At 42.0% G+C, this 17,378-nt stretch overlaps 1 protein-coding gene across 1 annotated transcript; it reads left to right on the top strand.

The window, feature by feature from the left end:
* Positions 1-2,165: 2,165 nt before the first annotated feature.
* SMDT1 (single-pass membrane protein with aspartate rich tail 1) lies at positions 2,166-12,436 on the top strand. The gene is made up of 3 exons (XM_075287758.1): positions 2,166-2,377; positions 9,724-9,862; positions 12,288-12,436. Exons 1-2 carry the CDS (start codon positions 2,228-2,230, stop codon positions 9,859-9,861), a joined length of 288 nt encoding a protein of 95 aa, XP_075143859.1. The 5' UTR covers positions 2,166-2,227; the 3' UTR covers position 9,862; positions 12,288-12,436.
* Positions 12,437-17,378: the final 4,942 nt, after the last annotated feature.

Below are 17,378 nucleotides of genomic sequence, written 5' to 3'. Positions count from 1 at the left end.
GTGGCCACGCTGGGGGGGACGAGGATCTGCAAGGTTGGGTTGTTGGGGGGTGGATTGGGGCGGGTAATGCGCGGGGGCGTTAGGAGGAGGGGGAATTGGTTCTGGGGGGGCAGTGTACACCAAGGTATACTGCCCATATACACAGATGCAGCAGAGCGCTGACAAGTACTCGCGGACGAAGTCGCGGGCAGAAGCCAGTACTGTATATTTCCCACTCCAGATCTGCAACAAAAAAGCTCCATTTCCACAATGTGGGGCCTCAGCCTTAGGCTCAGTTCACACGTAGTTTTTTTGGCCAGGATTTTGAGGCCAAATTAGCCTCAAAATCCTTACCAAAAAGACAGCTCCCATTGAAATCAATGGGAGCCAGTCAGTTCTTGTTTCCGACATTCTTCAGGCGGATTCGCCTCGCAAATCTGCCTGAAGACATCCTCCTGACTAGGCCCATTGGGCCTAATACAGAGCGGAGTGCGCGACTGGATGCCGATGCACTGCACCGACATCGAGTCGCAGCTACCCGTTTTTTGGTACAGAAACAGAATCCGCCTCAGTTTCCGGACCAAAAAAACCCCATGTGAACCCAGCCTTAGATTGATAAATTTTGCTTCAGCAGCAGTTTGACATCTGACATGATATGGCACAATTGTGTACCAATAAGTGGGATTCATTTAGATAAATGTAGTACTATGTATTTATTATAACTCAAACCCAGACCTTTAAGATAGAAAAGAAAAGAGAAAAAAATAAAATAAAATCAGAAAATGGTGTCACATAGAGAATTATTTGGTCCTTTCTCGCAGCCGCCATTTTTTCGATGTTTGTTTTGGCTCCGCCTTCCAAAAGCTATACCTTTTTTTTCCCCGTGCTGTATGAGCGCTCAGTTTGTTGCAACTTTTCATATATTTTTGTGTATTTTTTGGGAGGGCCAGATTTTTTTTTTTATTTATCCCATTTTGGGGAATGTCTATTGCTTTATGCTCATTTTTTTTATTTTTCATATATGCACGAGACAGCAAAAAAAAAAGAAAAAAAAAAGAACTGCTCTTTAGACCAGCGCCTGAACTCCGCTTTCAGGTTTCCGTTTTCTGCATGCAGAAGACGGAAACCTGTCATGCCGAGTCCGGCCGTGAGCGCTGGTGAGCGTATTATGCTCTCTGCAGCGAAACCGTTTTTTTTTTTTAAACCGGACACAGAGTACTGCATGTCCGACTCTGTGTCCGCTTAAAAAAAAAAACGTTTTCGCCGCGGAGAGCATAAAATGCTCACCGGCGCACACAGCTGCCTGCGTAGTAGCGCTTCCCTCCGAAGCGCTACTGCGCAGGCTCACTCGCGAACTGCCATTAAGTAAAATGGCGAGGGATTTGAAGAAGCGTGGGATTTGAAGAGAAGAAGCCGGAAGACACGGAACCAGAGGGCGTTACTCCAAGAAGACAGAAGAGGTAGGCGTGCCCGAAGCTGACGTCACATCGTGCATCCCCGTCCATGGTGCACGTTTAGGTAAGTTTTGCATATATGTTTTTATGCTTTTATTTAAAAACGGGAATGGGGGTTAATATAACTTTTACGGTGCCTGAATAGCCTTTTTAAAGGCTATTCACGCATATGTGGGGCTCTATTAGCATAATTTTGCTGATAGAGCCCCTTTAATACCAGAAGCAAAACTATTTATTCCCAGGTATAATCATACTGAATCATAAACGGTGTCAAAACAGCATTTTTCTTTTCCAGTGCAGTTTTAACTGCACCATGTGAATACTCCCTTATAGCCACCTAGTATGGCTGAGCCTGACTGTATCCCCAGGTATCAGTAAGCCCTTGTGCTAGACATATGTTAGGGGACCTATCATGTCTGAAGTCACCAGGGTGGATGCCGGAGAGCCAGGCTTCAGATATAGCGTTTCACTTTTGTCTGGGCAGTTTTGGATGTTACAAGGAGCATGGCCATAGGTGCCTCTCCCTAATCTTGGCGCCTCCTCCGGGAGCCATTGTATATTTTACTCCTAACCACAATGTTGTCAGACTTGGGTTAATCCCAAAATAGTTTCCCGACTACCGCAAATGACTCATTCAGACCTACCCTCGCCGCAAGCAGATCATTGCTCTTCCGTGCATGCGTTCATGAAAGCGCCGCGCCCACGTGATCCCTACGTCACCTATCAGGAACTCTTACACTGGGTATGCGGCCGCCATCTTCTAGTCTCATTCTGGTTCACCTGACTTGCATATCATGGCTAACGTTGGTCGCGCTGCGGCTTTCAGGTTTAGAATGGTGACAGGAGCTAGGCAGTTCCTAGAAACAACGAAAAATCACTCCAATGTTAGAAGCCGCACTGCAGTTACCACAAGCACGGGCGCTATTTACCCGAAACCGGATAAAGTAAGCTATTGCATTTTAATAATGGCTTAAAAGCATGGAGCATGAAAGCAAAGAACATGTAGTAGACGGAAAGCGAATCACTGCGCCTAACTCCGCTGTAGTCTTACTACAGACCAGCTCTTGTCACAGGTGACTCAGGTCCATCCCCTCAGTGAATTCATAGTTTGTGTGTATAATATATATATATATATTAGATTATTATTATTATTATTACACAAATATACTTTATTTTCTCTGCATAAATGTTTGTCTCCCAGTAAAACACACTTTCAGGCTAAGGGCGGGTTCACACCTGTCCCCAGTCTCTGCAGGTTTCTGTCTTATGCCCAAGAAACTGGACAGGAGATGGAAACCGGCAGTCAGTTCTCAAACCCATTTATTTGAATGGGTTTGCAAAGTGACCGCTCTTGAGCGTCTTCTGGTCTCCGCAGCGAAACTGTTTTTTTTTTTTTTTTTTTTTTTTTACTGACACAAATTCCAGTTATAACAAAAAAACAGTTTTGCCGCGGAGACCAGAAGACGCTCAAGGGCAGACACTGACTGCCGGGTTTCCGTATCCTGTCGGCAGAAGACGGAAAACCACAAAGCAGAGACCGGGCGTAGGTGTGAACCCCTCCTAAGGGTAGGTTCACACTTATGTTCGAGTTTTCATCTTTTGGGTCCGCATGGGGATCCGAAAAACAGAAAGCCTATCTGCTTAAAGAGGACCTTTCATCAGATCGGGCACATGCAGTTTTATATACTGCTGGAAAGCTGACAGCTTTCCCGATCTGTGCCCGGTGTAAAGCGCTATCGGTACCGTAGCGCTTTAGTGTCAGAAGGGCGTTTCTGACACTTAGCCAGGGACGCCCTTCTGCCCAGCAGCGCCTATCGCGCTGTACAGTGTGAGCAGGGAGGAACTTCTCCCCACCGCATCATCGGCTGGTTGTTCAGCCAAAAGAGCTGACTGTTCATCTCCATCGGCCATTTTCATGTGGCCTCTTACACGAGCGTCCATTTGGCCAAACGCCAGTGTGACCTTAGCATTAGATGTTTCCCTTCTTTTTAATACACCCCTGACTTTGGCTGAAAAAAACACAGGAAGGATTTTTTTTTGTCTTGTTTTTCTTCCCTTATTAAATGTATAAAGAAGCTGCAAGCATTTCTGCAGGTAAGGGGGCGTTCACACTACCGTTGGTGTCCGTTATGAAGGTGTCCGTTTAAAAGAAAAAAAACGGACACCTAACATAACGGACATTAACTGACACTAACTGATGCTAACTGATGTTAATTCGTCCGTTGTTTTTAACTGATCCATTTAATGGATCAGTTAAAAAAAAAAAAAAGGACACATTAGTATCAGTTATGCTAGGTTCACACTAGCGTTCACCTGTCCGTTCTGAGCTTTCCGTCTTCTGCATGCCAGAAGTTGGAAAGCTCAGACCGGGTCCGGCCGTGAGCGGCGGTGAGCGTTTTATGCTCTCTGCCGCGAAACCGGATTTTTTAATCCGGACACAGAGTACTGCATGTCCGACTCTGTGTCCGGATTAAAAAACCCGGTTTCGCGGCGGAGAGCGCAAAACGCTCACCGCCGCTCACGGCCGGACAGCTTTCTCACCCATTCAAATGAATGGGTGAGAAAGTCTCCTGCAGGTTTCCGTCTCCTGCCTCTGTTTTAGGCAGGAAACGGAAACCTGAACTACGGAGAGGAGAACGCTGATGTGAACGAGCCCTTAGCATTAGTTAGTGTCCGTTTTTTATACTGTCCGTTTTTTCTTTTTTGCTGTTTATACTTTCTGAGCATGTGCAGAAAATAAACGGACAGAAAATAACGGACTTTAACTGATGGCCATCAGTTACTGTCCGTTATATGTCCGTTGCCCATAGACCTCAATGTTAAAAAAAAACAAAAAACGGACACTTTCTGTCCGTTTTTTTTCAAACGGACAAAAAAAATCCTGCATGTGTGATTTCTCTGTCCGCTTGAAAAAACGGACATGATAGTTAACGGACCCTTAAGGACACAAACGGACAACAGATGAAATCCCATTGAAATGAATGGAAATTGTAACGGACACAGCTACGGACAGTAGCAACGGACACTGCAATCGGACACCAACGGTAGTGTGAACGCCCCCTTAGGGAGCGTTCACACTACCGTCGGTGTCCGACAGGTAGTGTCCGCTCAAAATCTGTCGCGGACACTAGCTGTGTCCATGACACCTGTCATTCATTTCAATGGGCATCGGGTGCATTCTTTTGCACTCCGTGCCCGTCCTTCCCTGTCCGCAAGTGAAGATGTCCGACTTCTCAAGCGGACAGAAGAACCCTGCATGCAGGGTTTATTGATGAGTGAGACTACATTCAAACCCCCCCTCCCAAAAATAAAATAATAGGAGTGTCTTTTTGAGAGCGTATGGCATGTATAAAAGGGCATGTCTATACTTTTTTAGACCCTTAGTTATAATCTACCCTTAACTAGTCACACTTTTTGGCAACACATAATCCTTTTGATGTCCCCTACACCGTGCAGTACCACCTTAGCAGCCCCTTTTTTAGTGCGATAATAAAAAGTAATACTTTACTCCATTTTCATGCAGTGGTCTGCAGGCCAGTCTACTCCACTCTGCAAGGTCTCTGATTTGGCACAGAAGACATGTCACTAAATCACATTAACAGAACAGGACAGTAGTCCTGCAGTGAAGTAGTGACCCATTCCATTGTAGATAACTATGATGCTGTGAGTCCTGGTGGTGAGAATATGCTCTGTATTTCAAAGAAAAAAAAAACAATTACCGGAATGGACACATGACTAAATATAAGTCATTGGTAGCAAGGGACTGTATGGAAAGAGTTCAGGAGGTGAGCCCTCTCCATACGTGCCAATCGAGCTATATAGATGCTAACAGCCACGATTGGTGCCAACACTTAGATGCTGCAGTTAAACCAGACCATGGCATCTTAAAGGGATTGTACCATTAAAAACTTTTTTTTTCTCTCTAACAAGTCGGAATAGCCTTAAGAAAGGCTATTCGTCTCCTACCTTTAGATGTCTTCATTGCCCTGCCGTTTGGTTAAAATCCCTTTTTCCGCCAGTATGCAAATGAGTTCTCTTGCAGCACTGGGGCGGGCCACCTCCATCTTCTTCAGGAACGGGGTCTTGACGCGTCTTCTTACGGGGTTGGCTTCAAACTTCTAGGCCTAGGGCAAAGCGCTTGCCAGCCGGCCGCAAGAAAATGGCCGCTTACACAGTATTGTGTAAGCTGGTAAGACTTGCTGCTGTAATAGCAGTGAAAGATGGCTCTAAAGTTTGCATGTCACACTTTTCAAATTTTTATTTGATTGAAATGTTGAAACCCATGTATCATTTTCTTTCTACTTCACAATTACCTGCTACTTTGTGTTGGTTTTTCACTTAAAATATCAATAAAATACATTTAAGTTTGTGGTTGTAAGGTGACAAAATGTGAAAAAGTTCAAGGGATATTCATACTTTTGCAAGCCACTCTATTTTCCAATAAAATGTCGCTTTACCTCATTTTTTTTATTTCCACAAGGGGTTAAAGGGGTTGTCCCATTACAAGGATCCTATCTATACTGCTTGTTAATATGGATGTAAGACTTTTCCTAAATACATTGCTTCAGCAAAACTGCTTTGTTTGTCCACTATCTTACTTTATTAATTTTTTTTTTGACACATCCCTTGACTTATCTGGTCATAAGTCAAGTGATGTATCTGCTGCTCTGAGGGAGGAGGAGCTAAGTGCAGGGGAGCGAGCCTGGAGGGGGGGGGGGTAGCTTACCCTTTGGGGGGAAGGGGCCGCCAATACAGACCCGGAATCCGCTGTAATAGAGAGGCGGATGCCGGTGAGGGTTATTTGGACCCCCAGGTATTACATTAATTTATTTATCCACAAATTGATGCACAACAGGGGTTGAAAGGTAAATCTGTGCAGATTACATCACAGTATTAGGAGAATATAATTATAAAATTAATAATCTGAGCACTTCATGCACAGGCCAGGTTTTTCTAGGCAGGTGTCACACTGAAAAATTGTGTCTTTCCTTATTCCCCTTTTTGGAACAGACGGCATTTTTTTATTTTTTAAGATCTTCCCTTTCTTTGCAGTTTGTGGGACTTCACTTGGAAAATAAAAATTGTAAAATGTTGCTCTGGAACAACAGACATCTTCAGTTCCAGAAGTCCCCAAATATCAGGGTCTTGATAATTTCCTCCTGAAACTGAAGGAATCTCCCTGTCCTGCCTGCACATTGTCATAGCACAAAAGATTTATACATTGCCATCTGTACGATGTGCATGGCCAGCTTTTTGTACCACATTTTGGTTTTTCTCATGGCATTGTACAACTTTAGGGCTTGGTCCTATAGATCAACTCGTCCCAACTACTACTTGTATGCCAAGATGCATTAGGCTTGGGAGTAAGGGTACTGGTAACTGTTACCATGAATTGTGGTCAATACAAGGACACCCCTCTTGTCCTCATACATAACCAACAGCATGTTCTCATTGCAGACTGCCCCACTCTCACATTCTGAAGGGCTGCGCAACCTGAGCCATAGGGAAGCATCTCTGATTTTTGTGCACCGCCTACAAGCTTTCTTTTTTATGTAAGTTGATTTTGAGATGAACAAATAGCAAGGATTTATTTTTTTTAAAGGGACTATCCAGGACCATACAGTGAGACAGCAAAAAACTACGTTCCACACAGAGGATCCAGCAGTGGATGTAGCAAATCTCGCACTATTTCCCCACTAACTCTCAGGATTAGGGGGCATTCTGGGGCTCAATTCTTGTCCCTTCCTGCATAAACTCTAAATTTAAAGGTGTACCCTGAGCTACTCTCGTACAGTTTGTATATTTTAATGCTGTACTGTTCTCTCTTTCTGGGCAGGTATTTGTGGAATTTAAACCTTACATTGAAACTGATCAGGGACTCCTCTATAGAAATATTCTGATGAGGGATCTATGAAAGTGGTCAATACTGGCCTGATTTTGAATAGGCAGTTAAGTTGGCGGGCATCTCAGGGAGGGCACTGCGCATTGTTGTTTGAAGGTCGCTTCAAAGCTTGACCTAGGCATTCTAAAGATTGGAGTGTTATTTAAATTGCCTGTACTCCAATACTGACTTCCTTAGCGGAGCACTGCCAAGACCATCGGTTGTAGCTAGTGCAGGACGTTGGGGGGGCGGGGGGAAGGTATGCTACTTACCTTCCCCATCTTCGTAACAGCACTGGTGCTGCTGTTGGTTGTGGTGGGCGGGTCTTAGTGGAGCTTTGTGAGACTTCCGGCGGTTGCGCCAGAGAGCCTCACTTCGTGGGCGTTGCAGTCGGCTGAAAGCTGTGCTCCGTGTGCACAGGAAAGCCGGCTGCTGCCTCTGCTGTGATACCACTGCGGTTGTGTCCACTGTTCCAGCTGCTGTGGGATGAGCTGGGAGAGTAGACTTACTGCAGTGTATGCACAGCGGGCATCACACAAAACCTCCCCCATGCCTTTCTTTCGGGAGATGTCTCATTTTTGGGGAAACATGGTAGAAACTTGCTTCAGGTATCATTTGAAAGAAGATTTTCTACCTGTTTTATGCTTGGTTCATACTAGCCTTCGGGTCAGCATGAGGACCTGCAAGACTGAATCCTTGTCCATTTAAAAGAGCTTACCTATGGAAACCCACGGGCCCTATATACTCTGAGGTCTGCTTGGTTTCTACCAATTTTATACTGAAACCAGGGGAGAGAAAAGTCCTCCTTTTAGGACTTTTCTCACTGCAGATTTTAAAGGGATCCTATCTTTTAAACACAATTTTTTTTTCTCCCTAACATGTTGGAATAGCCTTAAGAAAGGCTATTCTTCTCCTACCTTCTCTTCTCCGCGCCGCTGTTCGCCTACAATCCCGTTTTTTCTTGGTATGCAAATCAGCACTCAAACAGCACTGGGGGCGGGCCCCAGCACTCAAACAGCACTGGGGGCGTCCCCAATGCTGCCAGAGAGCTCTCCAGCGCCGCCTCCATCTTCTTCTGCGATGAGGTCTTCACCGCGTCTTCTTACTTCTAGGCCTAGGGCAAGCCAACTGCGCATGCCCGCCAGCCAGTGCCGCTCCTCCCATGAGGCGACCTGAAGCGAGCGCTTCAGGCGGCACTAAGCCAGGGCCTCAGGGAAGCTGTCCTGGACTGGCTTAGCACGGAGCGGTGGTTTGGGGAGGCCACTGGAGCAGCGCTGCTCCAGCAGCCTCCCCTCGCTCAGGCAGAGCGCAGGCAGTCTCCGGGCCTGCCGGCGAACGGCGCTAAGCCCCGCCTCCTTTCAAGGCGCCACGCCCCCTTCACTAAACCACGCCCCGCTCTGCCCCCTCCTCCCGGTGGGGGGAGGCGGCTTTCTGTACTTCGCTCGGGCGGCGAAAGGAGCAGGTTCACCCCTGCCGCCAGCCAAGAGAAAATGGCTGCTTACAATACTGTGTAAGCGGCCATTTTCAAACTAAAGACACATCTTTTCAGACAGGCCTATCACAATTTCTAGCATAAACCTTTCCTTAGTTAGAATCCCTAAAACAAACCCTCCTCTGTTCACACACTCTCACACAATATGATGTCGTTTCAGACTAACTTTATATGTCCAGGCACCATCTGCATGTTAAAGGACACGACTGATGATGGCTCATAGGTTTGTGTAATGACAGTAACCTCTATTACAAAATTGTCTGACGATTGTATAAGCAATGCTGCCTCTGATGCCACCCCTGCTACCCCTTTTGTCACCCCCCTCTACCTCATAAATTGTAAGCAGAGCCTGCAGTCCCATTGTGTGAAATGACTATTTCTTTTGTAATGCATCTTTTTTTGTCTGTGCTTGAACCCTACAAATTGTACAGCGCTGCGGAATATGTTGGTGCTATATAAATAAAATGTATTATTATTCTACCTCCACATAATCACTCATTGTCTCCCTTCATAATACATCAAATTCTCTTATGTTTTTGATGACTCCTCTTTCATTTATTCCTTGTGTAAAGGTTGATTATTATATTACGATATTCTATTATGTAATATGTACTACTGTTACTGTCCTGTAGTTTATGCTGTCTTATGCACTGTATTGCATTGAGTGTTCAATGAATCAAGTTTAAAAAAAAATTGTAAGTTGAAGTTTCTAGTTGTAATGGTTCCTGTGGATAAAATAGCTACAGTAACCTTTACAAGTACAAATTTGGTAAAATTGGAATCAGTGTATTACTGTACAGTATATAATGGAATTTGAGCTGCCCTTGAGGGTAAGGATTGTTACTGTATATGTTGTACCGTTAAAAGCCGTGCAAATATGCAGACAAATCTTAATTGATTTCCTTTTGTTTTTACAGGTAAGCTTTGGCTTGCTGAGGGTCTTCAGCGTAGTGATCCCATTCTTGTATGTAGGAACACTAATTAGCAAGAACTTTGCAGCCCTGCTTGAAGAACATGATATTTTTGTTCCAGAGGATGATGATGACGATGATTGAGGTATTCCTGAATGTTGATGCTAAATAGTTTAACCCTTTCGCTGCCAGGCACATACACTGTACGTGCTCCCAAGGTGGCACTTCAGTAGCGGAGGACGTAGTTACTACGTCCTCCCTACTAATGCCGATATCTCTGGACTGCATCAACATATATTGATGCTTTAAAATTCATTTTAAAGAAGAGACTCTCATCTTTAAAATGATACCAGGGACTTGATGATTTTACTTACAGTCTTGGAGGGATTCACTGTTGAAAACACTATTTGGCATTGAGATCCAACTGCAGATCTCAATTCCCGACAGTGTTTCAACAGTGAATTTCTCCAAAACTGTACATCCAATCATCGAGTTATTGATAACATTTTAAAGATGAGATTCTCCTCTTTAAAATGCAATTGAAAGCATCAAGATATGTTGATGCAGTCCAAAGATATAGAGCTCCAAAGTGTCCCCCCCCTCCTGTCTAAGCAAGCAATTTGCGATCTAACAAGAAAGGAAGAGGAACACGGAACAGTGCAGCAGAGAGAGAGACACACAGAAACGATCTCTCTCTGTGCATAACTCGTATGTGACAGCAGGAGGGGGGTGGCAGGGACTCTATTGTCCCTATTAACCCTTCTCCTGCCAATCAGAGCGTATACTATACATTTGTCTCTGATTGTCACATACAGTTATAATGTAATTCCCCCCTGAGCTTTACTAGTGGGGTATTCTTATGTTATACCTCCTGAACATAACCAGGAAGTTTATTGGCGCTGTGACCCAGACGTTTACCATTGTCCAGGTTGCAGAGCCAAAAAAAAAAAAGTCGCACCAAACACTTACACAACATATACATAAAGTCGCAAATAAAGTTTACATTTCACCGAATCCCTGTCCTGTCTATACCTGAGCTTTCTACAGTAAAATACGTCTCTAGTGATGTCCGTTACACACTAAAATAATAGTAATAATGATTATCACTAGAGATGAACGTATAGTTTGCTAAAATTATTATAGGGGGATGGAAAATACCATTTTTATGTAAAGTCCTATTTAATTTGCATGCACAAAATGGGATGGCGCATTTCTGCGATTTTGGTGATTCTTTAACACCCGCCCCTGTAAATATATACATGTGTGGTATGTATGAACTCCTCACATATTGCAGTTTTAAGGACAGTATATTATGTTTGCAGAAAGGGATTTCTTGAGCCGCACTTTAGTGGCAAATTTGAATTTTTGCGCAATTTTTGCTAGCAATCTCTGTTTGCGGCAAAGTTGAATGAAGGTGGTTGTATATATAAACTATTAAATTGTGTTTTTATATAAGGTATGCTGTGTACTCTGAAAAAAGTTTGATTTTGGTGTCACAGTCACCGTTTGGTAGGTGCAGTATAGCTTTTTAACATATTAGTGAACAACAGCAAAATCCTGCTTGTCTTCTGTATTCATGTTTTTGGGAGTCCGAGCTCTTGTTGTAGTTGATGTTTGCGGTACATATAGTATATATACACATTGTATACACCATAAGCTATTATTTTAAAAGTATTTTGTATACGAATGTGAGATTGAACATGAGTTTTAGGTGCAAATATGTGTTAGCATATTTTTTCAAAAAATTATTTGTGTTGGTCGCAAAGTTGCATGAAGGTGGATGTGGCTATCGATGACCCATTAAGACATTTGTAATCTTCAGGTTGTCTACTTTCAACAAATATATAGGGTTTAGGGGTTCACTTAATTTTCATGGTGTGTAATCCCTACATTTTATAGGATGATACTTTTTTAACATTTCCAGCTTCAAAGCAGAATTTTGTTCCTTCCAGTTCTAGCGATTTTCTGAAGACACATGCATGCGGGTTCAGGTCATAGTGATATGTATGAACTCTGCACATGTTGAACTCTTATTTTTAGGAGGTTTGGTGCATTTAATTTTTTGTTTGGTTTCCGCTTTTAACAACTAATATACATTTATTTGCATTTTTTCATAAAACATTCACTTTAAATCAAAATTGCATGAAGGTGCCTGTTCGTATACAGTACCAAGTGGCATTCTGACAATACTGCAGGTGTCTACTTTAAGAAAATATATAGGTATGGGGTGGTTGGATGCTTTTTTAATGTTGCAATTTAGGTTTGATTTGTCCATCTCAAAACTGTGAAAATTGCTCTGGCTACTGGAGGTGCAAAATTTCCGGAGACCCTTGGCAGCGAAAAGGTTAAAAACTAGATCATGTTTCATAATTTTCTTATAAAACTTACCGGGTTTTCACAGAGGTCACATGATTGGAGACTACACTGTACAAGGTATTGTGAACAGAGTGGCCTACTAATGCTTCAAGGATCAATGCACCATCTTTAACTGCATTTGTTTTTTTTTTTTTTTTTTTTTTTAATACATGCTGTTGTGCAGAAGTTAATAATAATTTTCTTTTTCTTTACAGGTGCTGCATCCATTAACCACGTCATAAAAGAAAACTCCATCACATATCTTGCCTTGAAACTATTCTGTTTACTTCCAGACTGCGCTAAAAATTTTCATTGATTCACAGATTATGTAGAGTGCATAATAAATTATGTTTAAATCAGAGAATACTTTTGCATGTTGTTGTCTCCCTCTTGCAGGCTGCAGATGGAAGCAAGTTGATTATAAGAGAAAGTTGGCAAGAGAAATCCAAGATGGCAGCCCCCAGAGAATAGTAAGGCTTAGCTGCACACTATAAGACTGACGTTTTCTCTGGGGGCTGCCATCTCGGATTTCTGCTGCCAGCCTGCTGGTTGCTAGGCAGCTTTACAGTGTCACGCGCAGTGTTCCCACATAGGCAAATCGACCTTATCTTTCTCTGGGGGCTGCCATCTTGAATTTCTTCTTCCAGTCTGGTTGCTAGGCATGCTTACTGCGACAGGCTTGTTTCTGAAGACTTCTATGACAGTTTAACCCCCTTCAAGACCGAGCCTAAAAGTATCTTCATGACCAGGCCTCATTTATCAAAACTGACATGTCACTTTATATGGCAATAACTTTAACACTTTAACTTATACAAGCGATTTTGAGGTTTTTTTGTGACACATTGTACATCATGTTAGTGGGAAACACTAATCATTATTTTTGTATTTATTTATATAAAAAAAAAAAAGGAAATTTGGAAAAAAAACAATTTTCAAAATGTGAAATGCTCTGCTTTTCAGACAGTCATACCAGCCAAATACATTAAAAATATTATCTACATATCTCTGCTATATATTGGCATCATCTTTTAATTGTCCTTTATTTTGGATGATAGAAGACTTTTGTAACAAGTGTAACAGCGGTTTTCCCGATTTACAAGAAAACTTCCCAAACTAATTTTTTAGGATCCACTTCAGTTCTGAAGGGAATTATAAAGACCTATATAATAGAAACCCCCATAAATCACCCCATTTTCAAAACTGCACCCCTAAAATAATTCAAAACAGCATTTGGGAAGTTTAACCCTTTCACGGAAATTAAAACAATATGGAGGGAAAATGTAGACATTTCATTTATTTTCAATTCCTTTAGCCCTAAAATTAACACACAAAGAATTAAAGGAGAAAATGCATCTCACTGTTTATGCAATTTCTCCTGAGCACAGAAATACCCACATGTGGGTGCAAACTGATGTTTGGGTGCACGGCAGTGTACAGAAGCGAAGGAGCAACATTGGATGTTTAAAAAGCAGATTTTGCAGGAATAGTTTTTGGTGCCATGTCCCATTTGCAGAGGCCCTAGAGTACCAATACAAAGGAAACCCCCAAAAAGTGACCTCATTTTGGAAACTACACCCCTCTTGGAATTCATCAAGGGATATAGTGAACATTTTAATCCAACAGAATGTGTAAATGAAAAATTAATAAAACGTCACTTTATCCCCAAAGTTTTCATTTTTACAACAGAAAAAGCACACCACAGTTTAACAATTGCTCATAAACTCAACAGTACCCCATATGTGGTTGTAATCTGCTGTATGGGTACATGGTGGGGCTTAGAATCAAAAGAGCGCTATTTGGCTTTTGGAAAGCTTGTTTTCCTGGAATAGTTTTTGGATGTCAAGTTGCATTTACAAATCCCCTAGAGTACCAATGCAATGGAAACTCTCAAAGTGACCCAGTTTTGGAAACTACACCCCTCACAGAACATATCAAGGGGTATAATGAGCATTTTGACCCTACAGCTGTTTCACATATTTTATTAACATTGGGACATGAATTACTTTTTTCCAATAAACTATCAGTTTAGCCCCAAAGTTTTATTTTCATAAGAGGACAAAGGAGAAAAAGCTCATCAAAGTTTGTTACACAATTTCTCCTGAATACAGGAATATTCCCCATGTGGTTGTAAGCTGCTGTATTGGTTCATGGTGGTGCTCGGAATGGAAAGAGCGCTATTTCGCTTTTCAAGGGCAGATTTGGTTTTCAGGTGCCATGTCTCATTTGCCCCTAAAGTACCAATACAATGGAATCCCCCCAAAAGTGACCCCATTTTAGAAACTACACCCCTCAAGGAATTTATCAAAGGGTATTATCATTTTGATGTATAAAAAGAAATAGGAGCTCACCGTGGCTTGTGGAACAAGTTCTTCGGGGTGCACGACCAGCTTCCTGGACCAAGGACCAATCAGTGTAGCCGCAATGTAATACAGATTGATCGGCATCACTCCAGGAACGTATATAAAATATAACTTTTAATTCATGTTAATAATAAAATAGACAAAAAACACAAAAAAGGAGTGAAAAAACAAACATCTAAAAAAAAATACCAACGCGTTTCGGAACGCACGGTTCCTTAGTCATGGCAGATGGAATTAATGGCAGATGGAATTAATGGCAGATGGCTGGTTCATAAAGAAACCTCATACACGTGCTAATTAATCAAATTATTCAGTTGGTGATTTGTTGACTATGATAGATGTTAACCCCATAGAGACACAGCCCAAAAGTGACTTAAGGACCAGGCCTCTTTTTTCAAAACTGACATGTGTCACTTTAAATGTCAATAACTTTGAGACGCTTTAACTTACACAAGTGATTCTGAGATTGTTTTTTCGTAACACATTGTACTTCATGTCAGTAGTAAATTTTCGACAATATGTTTTGTCTTTAATTATGAAAAAATAGGAAATTTGGTGAAAATTTTGAAAAAAATGCAGTTTTCAAACTTTGAAATTGCAAGCCTTTCAAATAGAAAGTCATACTACCCAAATTTTTTCATAAATATAATTAACCATGTCTCATATTTATGTGGCAATCAAATTTTAATCACCCTTTCATTTTTTTCAGAAATTATAAGGCTTACAAGTCAAGCAGTAATTTTCCAAATTTTCAAGAAAATTTCCAAAACACATTTTTCAAGGGACTAGTTCAGTTCTGAAGGGAAATTGAAAGGCCTCTCTAATAAAACCCCCCAAAAGTCACCCCATTCTAAAAACTGCACTCCTGAAAGAATCCAAAACAGCAGTTAGAAAGTTTCTTAACCCTTTCAGCATTTCACAGCAATTACAACAAAATGGAGGTCAAATTTACATTTTTCAATTTCTGTCACTAATATATTCATTTAGCCCTAGAATTTACACATTTACTAAGGGTTAAAGGAGAAACTGCACCCCACATTTTGTTACACAATTTCTCCCGAACACGACAATACCCCATATGTGCTGGTACCCTAATGTACGGGCACACGGTCGCTCTCAGAGCGGATGGAGCGCTAATTGGATTTTGTAGGCCAGATTTTGCTAGAATACTTTTCAGGCACCATGTCCCATTTGCAGAGCCCCCAAGGTGCCAAAACAGGGGAAACCCCCAAAATGTCACCCCATTTTGGAAACTAGACCCCTCAAGGAATTTATCAAGGGGTATAGTGAGCCCTTTGACCCTACAGGTGTTTCACAGATTTTTTTACCGTTGAGATGTGAAAATGAAAAATTACTCTTTTTATAATAAAATGTCACTGTAGCCCCAAATTTTTCATCTTCACAAGGGGTTAAAGGAAAAATTGCTCCCCAAATTTTGTTACACAGTTTCTCCCGAACACGACAATACCACATATGTTCTGTTACCCTAATGTACGGGCACACGGTCGCTCTCAGAGCGGATGGAGCGCTAATTGGATTTTGTAGGCCAGATGTTGCTACAATACTTTTCAGGCACCATGTCCTGTTTGCAGAGCCCCCAAGGTGCCAAAACAGTGGAAACCCCCAAAATGTCACCCCATTTTGGAAACTAGACCCCTCAAGGAATTTACCAAGGGGTATAGTGAGCACTTGGACCCTACAGGAGTGTAACAGAATTGGCCCAACAAAAGGAAAAGTGACATTTTTTGCTATAAAATGTTGCTTTAACCTCAAATTTTGCATTTCCACAAGGGGTTAAAAGAGAAAATGCACCCCAAAAATTGTCAAGCATTTTCTCCCAACTACAGAAATGCCCCATATGTGAATGTAAAGTGATGTATGGGCACGCTGTGAGGTCCAGAGCTGAAGGATCTCTATTGGGATTTTGGAGGGCAAATTTAGCTGAAATCTGTTTCAGGCACCATGTTGCATTTGGAGAGCCCCTGAAGTGCTAGAACAGTGGAACCCCCCTCCCCAAATGACCCCATTTTGAAAACTAGACCCCTCAAGGAATTTATAAAGGGGTTTAGTGAGCACTTGGACCCTACAGGTGTTTCACAGATTTTTTTTACCATTGAGATGTGAAAATGAAAAATTACTTTTTTTTCCAATAAATCGTCCATTTAGCGCCATATTTTTAATTTTTGCAAGTAGTTAGAGAATTAAAAGCCCCCCCAGTTTGTTACACAATTTCTCCTGAACATGGCAATACCCCATATGTGGCCATAATCTGCTGTATGGGTAAATGGTGGGGCTCAGAATGGAAAGATGGCTATTTGGCTTTTGAGGGCAGTTTTCAGGTGCCATGTCGCATTTGCTGAGCCCCTAAAGTACCAATACAATGGAAACCCCTCAAAAGTTACCCCATTTTAGAAACTACACCCGTCAAGGAATGAATCAAGGGGTATTATCATTTTGAGCCTAAAAAATGCTTCCCAAAAATTAATGTACAAAATGAAAATTTTAATTTTTAAAGAAATATGTCATTTCGGTGCCCAATACGTTGCACCCACTTTGTATTGTCAGAAACCTGCACTCCTAAAACTATTAAGTGGGCGATCCCGAGGGGCAAAAAATTATATATGTGGGTGTAAACTGCTGCTTGGGCATACAGCAGGGCTCAGAAGGGAAGGAGCACTGAGCTTTTTAGTTTTTGGGGTACAGATTTAGAGGGACTTTCTGGGTGCCATGTTGTTTTTGCAGAGCCCTGGAGATGTCAATGAACTGGAATTCCCCAAGAAGTGACCCCATTTTGTAAGGGCAATTTTAGGGTCTCTGCAAAAGTGTCATGGCATCCAAAAAAAAACCCCAAACCGTCTAAGTCTGTGCTACAAAAACCAAATAACCCTTCTTCCCTTCTGTGTCTGGCTGTGCCCTAATATCAGTTTATTCCCACATATGACATTA

Source organism: Leptodactylus fuscus, chromosome 9, assembly GCF_031893055.1.
Source record: "Leptodactylus fuscus isolate aLepFus1 chromosome 9, aLepFus1.hap2, whole genome shotgun sequence".
NCBI classification, from domain to species: domain Eukaryota; kingdom Metazoa; phylum Chordata; class Amphibia; order Anura; family Leptodactylidae; genus Leptodactylus; species Leptodactylus fuscus.
The sequence above is the reverse complement of the archived record's forward strand: the minus strand, read 5'-3'. Positions and strand labels throughout refer to the sequence as shown.